General features: G+C 36.5%; 1 protein-coding gene across 1 annotated transcript; it reads left to right on the top strand.

Moving 5' to 3' along the window:
• Positions 1-11,496: 11,496 nt before the first annotated feature.
• On the top strand, positions 11,497-14,477 carry LOC131864827 (ankyrin repeat-containing protein At5g02620-like). Its single transcript, XM_059215295.1, has 3 exons — positions 11,497-12,227; positions 12,638-13,197; positions 13,468-14,477. The coding sequence occupies exons 1-3, from the start codon at positions 11,708-11,710 to the stop codon at positions 14,365-14,367; spliced, it is 1,980 nt and encodes a 659-aa protein (XP_059071278.1). The 5' UTR covers positions 11,497-11,707; the 3' UTR covers positions 14,368-14,477.
• Positions 14,478-17,478: the final 3,001 nt, after the last annotated feature.

Below are 17,478 nucleotides of genomic sequence, written 5' to 3'. Positions count from 1 at the left end.
TTAAGCCTAGTCATTCCCACTTCCATAGCCTAGAGTGATCATGCTTATATCATGGTCTCCTCTTCCAATAACTCTTCAACTTATTCTAGATGGACAAAGATGTATGTTTGTATCCTCGCTTGCAAATTAATATAGTTAAGCCTAGTCATTGTAAATGTAGCTAGAAGATTGAGATTTGTAATTAGTGACAAGAGGCAAGAGTATAAGAATGAGGTAGGAATCTTTAATGGTGATTATTAGGTTTAAGATTAGAATGTGCAAGTTAAAGGGCTCCATATTATTTAATTCTACAATTATTTGATAATAAAATGTGAACCAAATTTATTAAAATATGAAATATTAATATTTTAATAAACATTTCCAATAAAATATATAACCTAATGTTTAAGAGACCTTCAAATATTATTGAAATTGTGCGGAAGAACTAATAGATGATCATCTATGCACAAATACATTGCTCATTACTTTTCCGTTTTAGGTCTATCATACAACTATTATTAATCTTTTATACAAATACTGATCAATTCTTTAATATAACTACTTCAACATTATCATCCGCATAATAAATGAACTATCTAAAATGCAAATCACCATTTAAACACTGAACTGAACAACATTTGTGCTATTGCTCTGCTGCAACCAAATGTCCTTGCCACGCTAACAAAACTCCATATTTGAGCGGTACGTACATATCAACTCACCAGTTTTTCTCTACAGGACTTGGCTTCGTTTCAGAGCTCACATGACAATTTTGTCAATTAGTGGAACTTGGCTCTTTAATGATGAAAGCGCTATAATTATCAACTTTGCGCATGTGAGAAATCCCTGCAAAATGCAGATGCTTTACAACTGTGCTTTTACAGTACACCTCTAAGTTGATCTCAGGATCATTTTCATCAGTTGCTAGTTGCATCGCTTGGCATGTGAACTCTGAAATAAGGTCATTAATGCACAGGAAAACAATCAAGTTGATCTGTGTGCACGATCGAACTACTGACGGAGTTTAACTAGACTTTAATGATAGTGTTTACTTGGTAATGTGCCTAATGAGCCGTACGTACATATCGTCTCATCTGTTTTTAGGCGCTGGCTATGGGGTCCTTTAAACAGCACCCCATGGCCCCCTACTTCCTAGCCTCCTCCTGCAGCATCGTGCAACCTATGAAGTAGGGAGCTATGGGGTGCTGTTTAAAGGGCCTCATAGCAAGCGCCATGATGTACCACCCAAACCCTTTTTTAGCGAGAGCTGCAAGCAGCGAAGTTCCTGTCGGGAGTGGTAGGAAGGAGGTGTGATTGGTTTGAGTTGTTGTTGAGAAAGTCGGTGGAAGCGAAGTTGTATGAAGATCTAATAGTTCTTTATTTTGATTTAATGAAAGTTAAATTTCAGATAATTATAAATGCAACTATCAGGATCATTGTGTAGGAAAGCACAAATGAACAATTTCATTTTTAAAATGTACGACGGAAAGGTCGAGATTGCTGCTATGGCTCCTTATAATAGATCTGAGTATTATAGAGAGAGCCTGAGTGAGCTAGCAGAAGCGGTGACATAAAGAATCGATTCTTGCTATTACAGTGGATTCACCTTCATGAGGGATCTGAAGCTTATTATAGCTCAGATTGCAGCCAAGGACTGGACTGATATTGACAGCAAGCGAGTGGCTATGACAGTTGATATCCTGAGGAGAAATCTTACGTCTGCGGTCCACATGGGATGCCTTTCTGTGACAGATACAAATGAAGAATTAAGGGTTTTGGATAATTTCAACACACAGGAAGGAGTTCCTGATTTTCCTGTTGCTGTCGGGGAGTCTTCTATAAGTTCAAACACCACAGATTTCTGTGATGATGACGAGGAGCAAAGGTTGCAGCTAGAGGCTAATGTAGCTCTTGGCAAAGTAAAGCAAGGACTATCAGTTTGTGGATGCAAATGTTCTGTTTGCTTCTGGAGATGTGTGATGGAGAAAGGGCATGGTGACCGTCATTCTTGCATGGGGAGTCATTTGTGTACAGAAAACTGCAGTTATTGTACTCGAGAAGGAGACAGCTTAAGCTTATGCGGGGATTTAGCAGGGCATGAAGGAAATCACAATTGCAAAAGGAAAAATCATACATGTGGCCAGAGCTGTTACTTATATGAGACATCTTCAAATTGTAATGAGAAATGTTCTCTGTGGCCAGGGCAGCCTGGCCAGCACAAGTGCGATTCCCCTCAACATATGTGCAACAGAAAATGCTCTCTTCCAAGCTGCATTAATCCCTGTGTTGTGGCGATTGAATCGAACCATAAAGCACATCAGTGCAATGAGAAATATTGTCCAACCAAATGCACGATAAATGGGTGCAGCAGCTCATTTCAGTCCTCCACCATACTTGAACAAGGTTTCATCATAAAAAAGCCTCTCCAAGAGGTGACAATTTAGAAATCCTTCTTGTATCAATTTAATAATTATGTTGAATATTGTAATAACAAGATTCTTTTTTAAAGGCAACAATACCACAATCACCTAAAGAAGTTTCAGCATCCCTGATAACAAAGTCCCTCAAGGAAGCTCCCTTAAAGGTCCATGATGTATTGCTAGAAGGGAAAGAATGTGTGGAACAAGTGGATGAGTGATGAAGGCTTATGCTTGTGAAAAGAAGTGAAAGTATCATGACATGATAGAGACTTCAGATCAACAAGTATGCTTTTTGACTTAAAATTGTAGAACTTTTGCCCCCAGTTATTTTGATATTAGGGGAGATCAACTCTTGTTCTTTTTCTTTCATAGGATTTTTATCCTTGACCTTGATTTTTTCAGAGTCCAATAGCTTTTGATTTTGATTTGAACTAAAAGACTTTTCTTTAGTTTTCACTTTTAGTTTTTTCTTTTCAAGGCTTAATTTTTCATCCCCAATTAGTAAGGGCTTTTGTAATTCTTGTTGATCCAAGTCTGGGAGAGGACTGGAAATGGAATAAGTGGATGATATGGTAAAGCTATGTGAGTTATCAAGAGGGTTGGTGATATGCTCAATAGATTCTTTGTTGGAACCACTCTTAGGACTATTGATATCAAGAGCTGCTTGCAGCACTAGAGGTGATTTGCATTCAGACATAGTAGCCACAACACTAGGTGGTTCACACCCAATTCCTTGGCATTGCAAATTTTTTGTAGGTTGTTCCTGTCGACTGAATGTCTTAGGAGATAGTGGGAGTTGATCAGCATGACAGATATACTCACCACATCTCATGTCTTTAATCTTGAATTTTTCTTTTAGCTCTATTTGTTTGGATGTAGAAGCCTTTAATGATTCTGGATCCACATAAGTTGATGAAGGAATAGCCTCTAAATTGATTGGGATTGTTATTTCTGATCTAGGTCATAGATTGTTGCAATATATGAATGGGTTAGGATCAGCTTTGATGATAACTTCAACTCCATTGTGTGAAAACTTGATACATCGATGGTATGTAGATGGTAATGCGCTCATCTCATGAATCCATGGACGTCCTAGCAATATGTTGTATGTGAGATCGAGGTCAAGGACTTGACAAACCTCATCTTTTGTAATTGGCCCAACTCTAAGAGGTAAAGTGACTATGCCTTTGGATGAATGCTCTTCATCATCATATGCTTTGATGGTAATTTTGTTTGTAGAATTCACAGCTTTATCAGAATATCCCAATTGTTTGATAGTGCTCAATGTACAAATGTTTAGACCTGCTCCTCCATCTATCAAGACTCGCTTTATTCAATGTTTATGTAGGAAGGTTTCAATGTGTAAAGGTGCATTATGTGGTTGGCTCACAGAGGCGTCATCAGCTTCTGTGAATGTAAGGGAGTGTGGAACAGAAAGGTATCCCACCAAGGATTGAAACTGGTCCATGTTTAGATCAATAGGGATGGAAGTGTCTCTCAAGGTTTTGTCAAGAATGGCCTTATGTGCAGGGGATATGCGTAAAAGTTCAAGGATGGAGATAGGTGTGGGTTTCTTCCCTAACTGTTCTACAAGGTCATACTCAAGTTTGGTTGATAAGGAAGTAGTCTTTTTAGCTGGAGCACCTTGTAAAGTGAATTTTCCTCGATGAGTTGTAACATTACACTAAGAGGTAGGTTCGGAAGAAGATCTAATTCCTTTCAGGACAACCTTGGGTCTTTGGGTAGAATTCTCATGCGTTTTGTCCTTGATGATAATGGTAGAGACATAATTGTCCATTGAAATGTGATCAACAATTGAATCATAGTTATAGGATTCTTTGGTATAGTTGGTTTGCTCATCTATGGCTTTAGCTTTTTCCTTGTCATGTTTTGGGAATGGATCTTTAAAGATCTGATTTTTTAAGAATTTTTTTGCATCAAAATTAAAATCACAAAGAACAGATGTTGTGTATAATTATGAGATATTTCCAAAAATGTAAGAAAACCCGAACAATTCACTGATTTGCTCTCAAAATTAATTGTTTATGAAAAATCATAAAAAATTCATAGAAAATGAAAATGTGCTCCAAAAATTCTAAATTTTGGATTGAAATCTATTGATACTGTCTTCAACTTGCCAATAAAATTCTGTGCAAAAATTCTAATACGTTTGTGAGATAGGATCAAATCTCTCCAAGATCTTGATTTTGTGTCCAAAACCCTAGCTGCACAAGGTTTTCTCCAAATTGTTTTACAAAACAGCAATATAGGGTTAGAAAAACCTGCAAAAAACATAGATCTAACAAAAATCTATGTCCCATGGGGCGTGCCAAAATGTATATGGTGAAAATGGAAAACAACAATATTGAAAGACTAAATGAATTCAACCACAAAACCCTAGCCTAACAACAACAAAGATCCACCATAACTTATGAAGATTACCTAAGACAATGCAAATCAAATGAAATCACAAAGATTATACCATCACATGTCCAATAGGGTTTAGATCTCCATTCTTCCTATCTCCATTTATCTTGCTTGATATATTTGCTCTTAGATTTTATATGTGCACAAGAGCTCAACAAAGAACGGAAATGTGGTTGAAAGTAGGCTTGATCGCATATGCAAGTTTGAAAGTGTAATGTAGTTGAGAAGTCAACTAATCAGGGTTGATAATGAAGGAAGTGTCCTCTTATATAGAAGACACTGTAGGAAATGGAGGGATAAGATTGGAGGTGTAAGAGATAAATAGTCAGCTAGGATTAGAGGGTAGGTAGAGAAAATAAGAAAATAATGAAAGGGTAGGTAGTGTAGGAATTAAGAGATGAATGACATGTGTCATGGGTAGAAAAGGTTAATGAATTAATTAAATAAATAAAGATTTATTTAATTAATAGAGGAAGTGGGATCAATTAAATAAATAAGATATCTATTTAATTTAGGAAAAGGATAATTTAAATAAATAAAAGTATTTATTTAAATGAGAAATAAGGCTAAAAGAGGATAAATGAATTAGTTAAATAAATAAAGATTTATTTAATTAATAGAAGAATTAGGCTTAAAATAATTAAATAAATAAAGATATTTATTTAATTAGACTAAACAATTTTAGGTGTCTACAACTATAATTTAGTTGCATTTCATTTAAGTGAATTTGTTATAAAGAACATTCATTCATCCATGTAGTGCATTCATTTTAAATATGCATTCCTTTCATCATCCTTTAAGTTCATTTAGAATTCATTTCATAGGTGCATTTTTCCCCATTTTGTTTCATCTAGATTCATGAGATGCATGCATTATCCTCCAATTGCACTAAGGTGCAGTTATTCATTATCCTTTAATTGCATTAAGGTGCAGTTATTCATTATTCTTTATCCCCTATTTGCATTTATTTGCATTATCATTTCAATCTCATTTATCACTTAGTTATGTTTTGAATCATTTTAGTCATTTAGATTAATTTTAAATACATCTCATAAACATTACATCATTTAGATACATTCATTTAAGTGCATTCATACATAAACATTTGTATCAACATTTGTTCATCCATTTAAAGTGCATTCATACATCACATTTGCATACACATTTGATTCACTTAGATTCATCTTACAACATGCATCATTTACTCATATCATATCATAAAAAATGAACAAGTATTATCTATCACAAACATCATTATGCATTATTTCAACTCATTATTTTTGCATACATCATCATCATTACATCATAATTAACATCATTACCACAAGCATCGTCCATCTTCTACCTGCATCCACATAATTAGACAAATCATCCATAGCATGCATCTAGAAATCATATCATCACCATGTATATATAGTAATCAAATCATCCATAGCATGAATCTAAGCATAACTCATAATCATCATCCTGTATCAACAATATAGGTGTCATCATACATATGCATATAATATCAAAGCATGGGATCTCTTCATATATCACATTAAAAAAAAAGATTACATGTATCATAGTACAATGATGTCAAAATATATCGACTACCAAAATCCATCCAAGTCACAGTCCAAAATAATAATGTAACAAGTACCTAAAATATCTCAAATGGCACTCTGGCCAGATGCTGCACCACGACTACCCCCTACTCCTCCCCCACCACCTCACTGAGGAGGACCCATAACACCCCCACTTCTCTGAGCCCTCTGTGACCACTTTGATCTTGCCCACCGCATCTTAGAATAGCTCAGTGCTTGCTGACTAACTGGCACAACCAGCTCATATATTCCCCACCAATAGTCAATCTCTCCACTTGCCTGTCACATCTCCCTCAACACCACCTCAGTTGGACCCTATGCCTATGCTCCCTCCAAGACTTGGACTCTATCCTGCACCTCCCTCAACCTGTCCACCAGATCATCTCTCTCTTTCCTCACTACAGTCAGCTCCACCTCCCATGCAAATAGTTGGACATCTCTAGCTGCAATCTCTGCCTCGCTATCCTCTAACCGAGTCTGTGAGTGTAAAATCATATACTCCCATACATCTCCATCTCCTCCACCTATCTCTCCCCCTCCCATCTCCATAGGAACCTCTCCTCCACCTATGGCTCCCTCTCCCATCTCCATAGGCACTACACCCCCACCAATATCCCTACCTCCTTCTTTGGCAGCCCCTCGTATCAGTGGACCCTGTGATAGTCGCAACGACTCTCCCCCTCTACCTCTCCTCTGTAATCATCCTCCTCCACCACCTCCACCTCCAAATCCCCCTCCACCACCAAATCCTCCTCGTCCTCCACCTCCTCCTGCTCCACCAAATACTCCACCACCTCCATCTCCTCCTCCACCTTTTCCTGCTCCACCAAATCCTCCTCCACCACCTCCATCTCCTCCTCCTACTCCTCGACCTCCTCTCTTCCTCCTTTATCATCTCCTCTCATCCTCAAAAGGTGGTATAGGCTCGATCGGATCTGAAATCTATATAATCAGATGTGCAGTATGATACTGTGTGTACTCCTCTGTCACCCCTGCATCGACAATCTCAGGCCTCATATGCCCTGGTCTCGCCTGTAAATTCTGGAACTCTATCAAGGCCTGATCATATGGTAACATTGGTCCCCACTAAAATCTCTCCCGTACTACCCATGCATACTCCCCTGAGCCTCTCGACAATCCCTACCTCCGTCAAAACTGCCTCATCACTCTCCCTGGCACCTGTCTCTCTATAAGGTAGGATGTGCACCCAATCAAAAAGTGTGTCATAAATACATACAGTAGCACTTCTGCATCATCCTCCCAAGGCTCACACTCGATATACAACCTCCATATCACTGTATCTAGGTCATCTAAAGCCCGTCACAAAAAATCCAACTTCCTCAGATGGGGCTGGCTCATCATCCCTCCATACATATAAACATAGGGCTGATATATCACCCTAAATATCAAGTAGACTGTTCGTGTGACTGGCAAGTGCTCCCAAGCCCAGATGTGTAGTAATGTGATCCCTACTGCTAGTGATCTCTTCTCTCGGTACACCACCTCGTGTAGCTCCCTATAAATATGTGCTAGCACACATGGTCCCCAGGCATAGTGGGTCCTCTCAGTCATCATCTTCTCAATCACCTGGTCCCAACCAACGGCTAGTCCATGTGAACGTCAGTCGGGGCACACCAAACCCCCGACGATCCTGGATAAAACTATTGGTAAAGGCTCATACAATGCTACTATGTCCTCCTAGGATACAAAGTCATCCTCAATATAAACATCATCAGCAAATATTCTCTACACCGTCGTCGTCCCTAATGCTTGATCATAGGTCACCAGCTCCCCTCTAATCAGGATGTGTAGTATCCTCCACACATCCTCTAGCATCACTGTCATCTCTCCCATCGCCAGGTAGAAGGTACATATCTCACTATGCCAATGCTCGGCCAGTGCTGTCATCAGTCCGCAATTCATCCGAATCACGGGACGATAGATCATATCGTACAAACTAGTCGCAGCGACGCAGAATCTGTCTGCCTCTGTCAGCTGCTATGTGGCAGGATGCTGCTCCGGCATCTGTAGAACAGGCACGTCCTCCTACACACATCAACAAACATTAGTTGTTTTGGTACAAACTTTCTTAAGTTTTCAACCTAGACTATCAACAGATACTTTGATCAAGTATCTTCGGGTCTCAATAGGTAATCGATTATGGCAATCCTAGACTACAACAGACATTTATCATAATGACCTAGTCTCAAGGGGGCTGCTATAATTCACCAAAACAACCAATCAAACAATCAACTGAGACATCAGGCTATGTTCTCTAACACTGGGGAATTTTTATCACAATAGTGCTATTCTGCTCACAATAGCGCCACAATTTGTGCACAAAAGTGCTAAACAATCAAACACGCTAAATTAACTACACAACAATGCTATTCAATAACAACAGCACTACAACAAACATACAAACGTGCTAATACTACAATACCACTACTACTATGTAATGAAAGCACTAAACCTAACACAAGCGCTACAACTACTATACAATAGCACCATTGCGGCATAATAGTGCTATTCTAGGCGACAATAGCATTAAAACATGGTTTTAGCGCTATTATCTTGATTGGACTTTGATGCCTGAAAAAACATGCCAAAAATGCACAAAACACAAAATTCAAAATTTGTGTATAGCTGGTTTGTAGTTGTCTGGCTGTTGGAATCGACAGATCCACTCTAGCCGGTGATCTTCTATAGGCATAGGCATGATGATCGTTGCTCACTCCTTCACCAAAAATTCCCTATCAGAGCTCTAAACTGCCAAGGAGATAGGTGCAAATGAGCCTATTTTTTCCCCTTCCCCCCCATATATACCATCCAGCCCTAACCCTAATTCACCCCGCTTACTGTTGTGGTCCCTCTAAACTTCCAACGTCTCTCATTTCCTCATTTTACCCCCATTTTTCTCCCATCATTTCACCGTTATTGCTAATTTCTTGTATTCTACCTCCCCTCAACTTCTTGTTCTTTTTCGAGAGATCACCCGATTTTTTGAAATTTTTTAGCCCATCTGTCGAGGGGACATAGCACCCACTAAATTAACATTTATGGGGCATATTTCTTCACACCTATTTTTCTTTCTTTGAAACGATGTGATAAACCGCACCGTCTCAAAGAGGGGCAAAAGTAGTCACATAAATCTGTCCATTTAATTAAATGAATATTTACTATTTATTTGATTATTTAACTATTAATAATCAGTTAATTAAATTAAAATTTAATTAATTCATCCTCAGCCTCTTCTCCTATTAATTAAATAAATTATTCAATTTATTTAAATATTAATTAAGCTACATTCTTAAGGAATTAAATGAATAAAACATATTTATTGAATTTAACCCTCTTTCCTCTTTTAAATAAATAATAAAATATTTATTTAAATCCTTAAACTACTCCCCCCCTCCCCCCACTTGCATTCTCCTACAAATGCAAGTTGCACCTATTTAGTTGAAATAAATGAATTTTATTTTAATTAAAATCCTATTTTCCCTCACCCACCAAACCCACTTACATCTTAAATCCCCTTCTAGACAATTCTAACCACTTTCTAAATTCTTCTAAACCATTCCTAATTTGCCTAATCCATTTCCTAAATATTGTCACATTCCTAGGCAACTTGAAGTCGCTTCTCAAAGCCTCAAAGTCTTTGAAAAGCATTAAAGGCTTTATGTATTCAACAGGTTAACGCCTAAAGTATTCCAAACCATTAATGGCTCTTACATGACCATTAATGCTTAACTCAACTCACCCACATGGTTAGAGACTTTCCTCTAACTTAACCATCCTTTTGACTCATGGGTCTCTTCAAGCATTAATGGTTAACTCAACTCACCCACTAACTCTTGTACAAGAGTTTAGCCATTGGATAAAGGCATTATTCATTGGATAGCGACTTTATTCATTCAACTCAAGCTTAACCTTAACTCCTAACCTAACCTTCATGTCATTTCAAGCATTTAATGCTTCTTCCCTCTCCTCTCAAGCCATCTCATGTTGGCATTTGTCATCCTGGGATTGGGTTGAAAGCCCTCACATGGATCATAAATCTTTCTATCTTGACCCTTGTTGAGATTACTTAATCTCAACCATCCATTGCCCTATTTTTCCTATAAATAGAGCCCATTCCTTCATAATTCAGATCCAGAAATCTTGTATGCATCTAATCTATAGTGAAATTTAAGAGATCATTTTAGGAGTCATCTAATCTACATTGTTATTTTGGTTAAAACCAAGATAGCTTAATTAGGCTTTCTCATATTTCGCTTGCATTTGCATATTTTAAATCATTTTTCATAAATCTTGAATCTCCATAAGACTTCCATAGTAGTGCAAAGAGCTAAGGGCTACACTCATGTGGAACTTGGAGAGGAGAGGAACAAGGGAGAAGCTACTATGAACATGTTGGCAAGCATTTGGAAGGGTCTTGTGTCTTTCTTTTGTTTTTGCATACTTTCCATTAAATGTTTGATCTCTCTTCATATGCTTGCTTAGGATCGTATTTCGTTTATGATACTAACACTAACAGTTGATTCTTGAGTCTTTTGTTTGTGTTCCTAACATCCTATTTTGCAGTGCATCGGTTATAGTAAATGGTACATGTATAAAAATGTGTGTAAATAAAGACAACATAATGTGCAATGTATGAAAATATATGTAATTGAATAAGAATGATAGAATGAAAAGAAAGAAATTAATTTAAACAACAGTTATATCGTTTATTGAAATATAACTATATTAAATAATTATCTAATCCACTGAAATAAACTCAACATTAAATAAAATGTGTACATATTTCACATAGAATAAATTATTAAATTATAAATGATAAAAAAAATTTGTATTTGATTTCAATGTACACTTTCATCTAAGAAAAATAGACATTCCAACTATGAAAAAGTTGTAGTAATTTTGACGTGTAGGATCACTTCAAGTATTAAAAAAATAATGTTCTAGCAGAACACCCCATAGTCATATTATTCGCACCAAACTAGAGTAATTACTTGGCACCCAATCAAAGCTAATTAACACTGGTTATTTGCACCCAGTCAAGGTCAAAATGTTGTATCTGTTCCAACGAAAGAAAAAGTGAGATTCCAACTAAAGTTGTGGAAACCCTGAAGTGTAAGATGTGGATACTTGTATTTTTAATGTTTCCCTTGTGGAAAAACTGAGACCACATATTCTATTATGTAGTTTCTGGCATAATACTGAATGTAGTATTATTCAATCCTATTACAAAGAAGCGTGCCTTGGTGTTGAAGGCTGTAACGGCAGATATTTAGCATGGCCACTGAGGGTCAACAACTCGGCGGAAGGATCGATCCTGACGCCTTCAAAGCTGCGGTAACGCGTTTAAGGATCGATCAACAACTGAGTTCCCAACTTAAAGCAGCTCTCAACAATATTACACCTGGAGGGGAAAATACTCTTCTCCATTTGGCTGCTAGTGTAGGAAATCTACACTTCATTCAACAGCTCCTGCAACTCAATCGTCAACTTCTGAAGGAAACCGATCCCGAAGTGAAGCCTCTGCTTGTGAATGCTACCAATGCCGAAAAGGATACTGCGTTACACTTGGCTGCGCAGGGAGGTTTCTCCAACGTTGTGAAGATTCTACTCCAACAACCAGAAAGTGGTGTGGATCTCCGCAATAAGCTTGATGAAACAGCTTTGTTCAAAGCCTACGAAAGCGGCAATTTAGAGACAGTGAAGGCAATATTTGACGCATCTCCGTCGAGCTTACTCGAAAGTACGGTGCACAAGAGGAACTGTTTATCTGTTGCAGTAAACAGAGGAGATTCAGGTTATTTTATTTCGATTTTAGGATTTCTTTGCCTATAAGTTTGTAAAAGTATCTGCTAAGCATCTCCTAATTTAACGGTTCAAGACAAATATCATTTTGTCCCCAATTTTTTCTTTATCTTAAATAACACGAGGATGATTGTCTATCATGTTTCAGTTCTTTCTATTTTTTCAAGTCGTTTGATTATGTTGTTTCTATTTTACTTCAGCTTCTGTTCGTTTACAGTTGATAACCAATGAGTTCTTCTTTACTTCTTCGTGTATTTAGTTGAATTCTGTATTTATGTTGTTATATTAGTTGAGGTCTGTATCGCTTCAACAAAGGTAAATTAGGCATTCTCTTACCCTTGGCCCTTCTTGAAGAACATCTTATCTAACTTAAGGCAATGATTTTGGATGCTTCTTTTACAGATCTAGTTGATCATATACTAAATTTATCAGATGCGAAGCAGTTAATCCAACGTAAGGACGAACTTGGCAACACAGCTCTGCATATAGCTGTTGAAAGAAACTACGTGCATATAATAAAGAAGTTAATAAAATTTGAGGCCGAACTGTGTTATTGGGTTAATGACAGCCAAGAAACTCCCATCTGTGTGGCAGCGAAATTGGGTCATCTGGAAGCAGTACAAGAGTTGATAAATGAGAGGCCAGACGCTGTCGAAATACGGAATAGTTGTGGAATGAACGTTCTGCACTTAGCTGCCCTAGTTAGGCAAGTGCGAATTGTTGATTACCTGAACGAAGAGGTAGGCTTATCATACTTGGTCAACAAGGGACTTGACAAACCTCCACATGAAGAGCCTCTGCGAAGTGGAGGAAAGACAGATCCGGCTGAAAAGAAAGATCCAAAAGATGAGCCCGTGAAAAGTGGAGGAAACACAGATGCGGGTGAAATGAAATCTCCTTTTTCGAGGATAAGTGAAGGAGACACACCACTGCATATTGCAGCAAAGAAAAAAGACTTGAATGTAAGTCTCTTTTTATACAAACCTCTGTTTGTCACTGCTGAAGTTTGTTCTTTCAACCAATTACTGTGTACAGCTATATAAGTTTTGGGTTTGTGTAGATTCTTAATCTAATCTCGTCTATATATAGAGTCAAATTACTGAAAGTATTTCTACTGAAGACAGAAATTAAAATCATCACGGCAAGAACTTCCGTAGAAGAAATCTTTATGCATAGTTAGTTCCAATAGATCATTTAATTTTTATGAACTTATTTGAGTTTGCATTTTTCAGATGGTGAAGTCGTTGCTTTGTATAGCGGGGATAAACAAGTTTGCTGTCAACAAGGCAGGCTTAACGGCCTTTGATATCGTGAGAGAGAACACGCACTATCACGAATCTGACAAGATAATTTCAGTTCTGGCCAGTTATCCTTCCAATCGCAAGCCATTCTTGTACAGCGCTCCAAAGGTGAGTGCAGAGAAACATGAGGTTGCTGTTGAGATGGTGGACAAAACATATGAGGACAGGCGCAACACAGAACTAGTGGTGGCAGTTCTATTAGCGACAATGTCATTTACGGCAGCTTTCACTGCTCCGGGCAGTTTCGTGACGGACGATGGGAATGGAAATGGGGACTCAAAGGGATCGGGAATTTCGCCTGCGCCTGCGCCTGGAACTGGCTCAGACAAGAGTTTAGGTTCGCCGATTCTGCTTCCGTTGGCCTCCTTCAAGGTTTTTCTCATCTTTGATTGTGTGGCATTCTTTCTGTCGCTCTTAGTGGTGCTGATGTGGCAGATGAGTACACCTATTACCACGGGAAATAAGGTATTGTTCCTCTGTATTACCAACCTATTGGTTTGTGCCACGTTTGCCTTTACGGCCTATGGCTTCATGCTTGCAGTGTATGCCATGCTTTCCAACATGAATCCCGAGCTGGCTTGGTTCATTCTTGGGGCGTGCTTGATCATCTGCTTCTGTGGTAATTTCACTTTTTTCTACATGGCTGCAAAGTTTACAGTGAAGAAGGCTAGGTTTAACCACCTGAACGGTCTACTTCCTTTTCTTTCTGACCGTCTGGGGGAATACGTGTGGATAAAATTAGAAAGATGGGGGCTTTTGGACTTGGTGCGCCGGTCCAAAACCAAGTGGCTTGCTATCCTATACTACCATAGCAATGAGAACGATAAATAAGGTTTGGGAAAGTTGCTTTTGCAAGTCTGATACAGTGTTGCAGCTTCTTATTTCTACATGACTTTGATCGTATTCAACTATGTCTTATAATATTAAATGTTTTCATATTATTAGAAGTGTACAAAGTATCTACATCTGTGTTCAAATCAGATACTTGCGTGCTTAGAGCTGATTTGATATGTGTATGCTTCAAGTTGAATGTTAGATTTACTGTCAATAATATTTTTGTAAATTATTTTTATATTTAAATGATTATATTTATGATTCTTGAAAACAAATAAAGTGTATAAGGGTGTTTAGTCTTTTGATTGAAGATTGTGGGTTCTTGATGAATGGATAGATTATTTTGCCTTTGTATTTGGAAATGCAATCTCTCTTCATTACAAAAGAGGGTGGGTCCATATAAAGTAAGGGACCTTATCTAGACATGATCATACAAGTACATCATTAAAAATGCATTCCTTATGAGAGCCTAAAAGATAGAAGAAAAATATTCCATGAATAGCTTCCATCTCACAAGTGAACTTTTACGAATAAAATAGGAGATTGCTCAACTAAGTAAGAAATATGAACATTTGACTAACCTAAATTTACATTTATAAATATGAAACCAAAAAATCCAACAAAAATCATTTGTAAACATAAAAATTAATAGGTAACACAGTAACACAAAACATCTGATCATCCAAGCTTGTACTTTTGCAACTCTAGATGGGGAAGGTAAAGAGCATTAGTTGGTAATTTATTTATTTATTTTTGTTTAAATATGAGGCTAAGGTGTGTAATTATGTGGTCAATCATGTGACTATAGAAATGATCCTAGACAATCAAATGACTAGATCTAAGGAAAAAAGAACTAGATGAGAGTTCGTGTGTGGATAAGTGTCATAACTTCTTAGATAAGTATAATGTATGGTAGTGTGCGCATATAAAATTAGGTAACTATTCATGGGAATGCATATGTATATTAATATACCTAAGGATAGGAGAATAGTCAAAATTCCATACAATATTGCAGTATTGTTCATAAGATATATGTATCCAAGCATTTCCTAAAAATATTCACAATATTGCATAGAAAATAACATATATATGCTAGTTTCATAATTATATTTTCCGTTACATTGAATTGTGTCTGAATCCTAATTGATCATGCATCAAAAATATTATAGCACTCAAAAATGTTCATGTAAATTTGATATCTAATTAGATATAGATTATATGAAGTTGATGTGTCCATATAAGTAATCAACCCTATTAAGACATGATAACTTAAATAATAATTTAACTATATACTTTCAACATGCTCTCATCATGAGAACCTACAAAATAGAAAAACAAATGTCCCATTGGTAGCTTGTATCTTACAAGTGAAATTTGAGAACAAAAGAGAACATTACTTATCAAAATGTCCCCTTAGTTTGAATTAATTAAAGATAGGTGGGTAATAGAAAATTGATAACTATATCTATTATATTTAGAAATACATATCATGAATAAGGGTATGTAATATTTTGATTAACTAATTTTGATTTCTAATGAAGATTCTAGATTATTTTATCTTTGTAATTTAGAAAGGCAATCTCTCTTCATAAATATGGTCTCAAATTCTATATTAATCCTTTGTTCTATAAAGTTAAAGATTAGAATTATGGGTCGAATTTGTGATCATGAAATCTTTATATTCTTATGGCTTGACAAACATTTTGCTTCCCTCTAGGTGAAACTCAATCTAGTCTTATCTTCTTAAACATCTCGAGACTATCAATAGTTTGAAATAACTTGAATGATCTTTATTATGTCTTTAAGAGATAAATTTCCTTAATTAAATCCCTAGAAAATGTACAAATATTGATGATAGCAAGCAAGGGCTATCAATTACAAGTTTGTTATTCTTTTTCATTTATTAAATCTAAATGTTTCACTATTTATTCTACTTTAATACTAGACAATGAGAGAGGATTCTTGAAAGATGACAAATATGGAATAAATAAAACTAAATTTCATTAAATTGTAACTCATAACACCTAATGATGTAAGCTTCTTTTTTTTTTCAACTCTAGGTGAAAGTAAAAAGGATTATTTGGTGAAAATTAATTATATTTATTAATTTTTAAATATGAGGCTTAGGTGCCGAATTTTGTGGTCAATCATGTGACTAGAAAAATAATCTTACACAATCAAATGATTAGATCTAGACAAGTAAGAACTAGATGAGATTTTTTTGTAAGGGTGAGCGTCATAACTTCTTAAATATAAACAAAATGTATGGCAGCATGCACATATAAGGTTGGGTAACTATTCATGGGAATAAATGTGTGTAATAGGTAGATAGAAGGATATGGGAATAATTTCAACTCCAAATAAAATTTCACCATTGTACATAAGATACATGTATCAAAATATTTCCTCAAAATAATCACAACATTGCATCGAACATAACATATATATGTTAATTTATGTCCTATCCTTTTGGTGGTTCTTTATTCTCTATCTTTTGATGACAAGACTCCCTTTTCAAAATAATGTGATGATTAGAAAAGTTCATTTGTCTGCTTTGAAGGTGCCTACTCCACTACTCTGAAATGTTTTACGAGTAATGTTGATGCTTCTTTGACTATTGTTCATTGTAAGAAAAGAAGTTAGTCCTTGATTGTTCCTAACATAAATGCAACCTGACTAAAACATTGGAAATATGTCATATTGTTCTCTTTTTAATTTATTAAATACAATAAAGCTATTATTCATTTTCAAAACAATTTACTCCACTTCCAAAAACTGACAGCCATGAAATCAATTTCTTCAAGAGAATCACCTTTCTGTCATATTGTCATTTCATGTCTTTTTTAACAGCTATGCCCATTTTTCTACTTTAAAGTGAGGATGCATTCTAATGTGTAGAGCCGTATCCATTTCACAACAGAATAGTTTATGTCACATTATTCACTGATATTATAAGGAAGCATCTTGACCAGCCTTAGAAAATGACGAAAGAAAGATGTCATGTCAACTAACCACGAATAGACAAACAGAACGATTAATCACTTTAGTGTTGGCACTCTTTCGCGAGGTCGTAGTCATGGGGTTAATGTTGACGATGGACACTTCTTT

This window comes from Cryptomeria japonica, unplaced genomic scaffold (genome assembly GCF_030272615.1).
Source record: "Cryptomeria japonica unplaced genomic scaffold, Sugi_1.0 HiC_scaffold_95, whole genome shotgun sequence".
Lineage (NCBI taxonomy): Eukaryota > Viridiplantae > Streptophyta > Pinopsida > Cupressales > Cupressaceae > Cryptomeria > Cryptomeria japonica.
The sequence above is the reverse complement of the archived record's forward strand: the minus strand, read 5'-3'. Positions and strand labels throughout refer to the sequence as shown.

Bases quoted from the DNA above. Each gene is read 5' to 3' on its own strand.
- LOC131864827 (XM_059215295.1), top strand. From the start codon at position 11,708: ATGGCCACTGAGGGTCAACAACTCGGCGGAAGGATCGATCCTGACGCC. The intron at 12,228-12,637 runs GTTATTTTATTT...CTTCTTTTACAG, and splicing joins AGTAAACAGAGGAGATTCAG to ATCTAGTTGATCATATACTA. The intron at 13,198-13,467 runs GTAAGTCTCTTT...TGCATTTTTCAG, and splicing joins CAAAGAAAAAAGACTTGAAT to ATGGTGAAGTCGTTGCTTTG.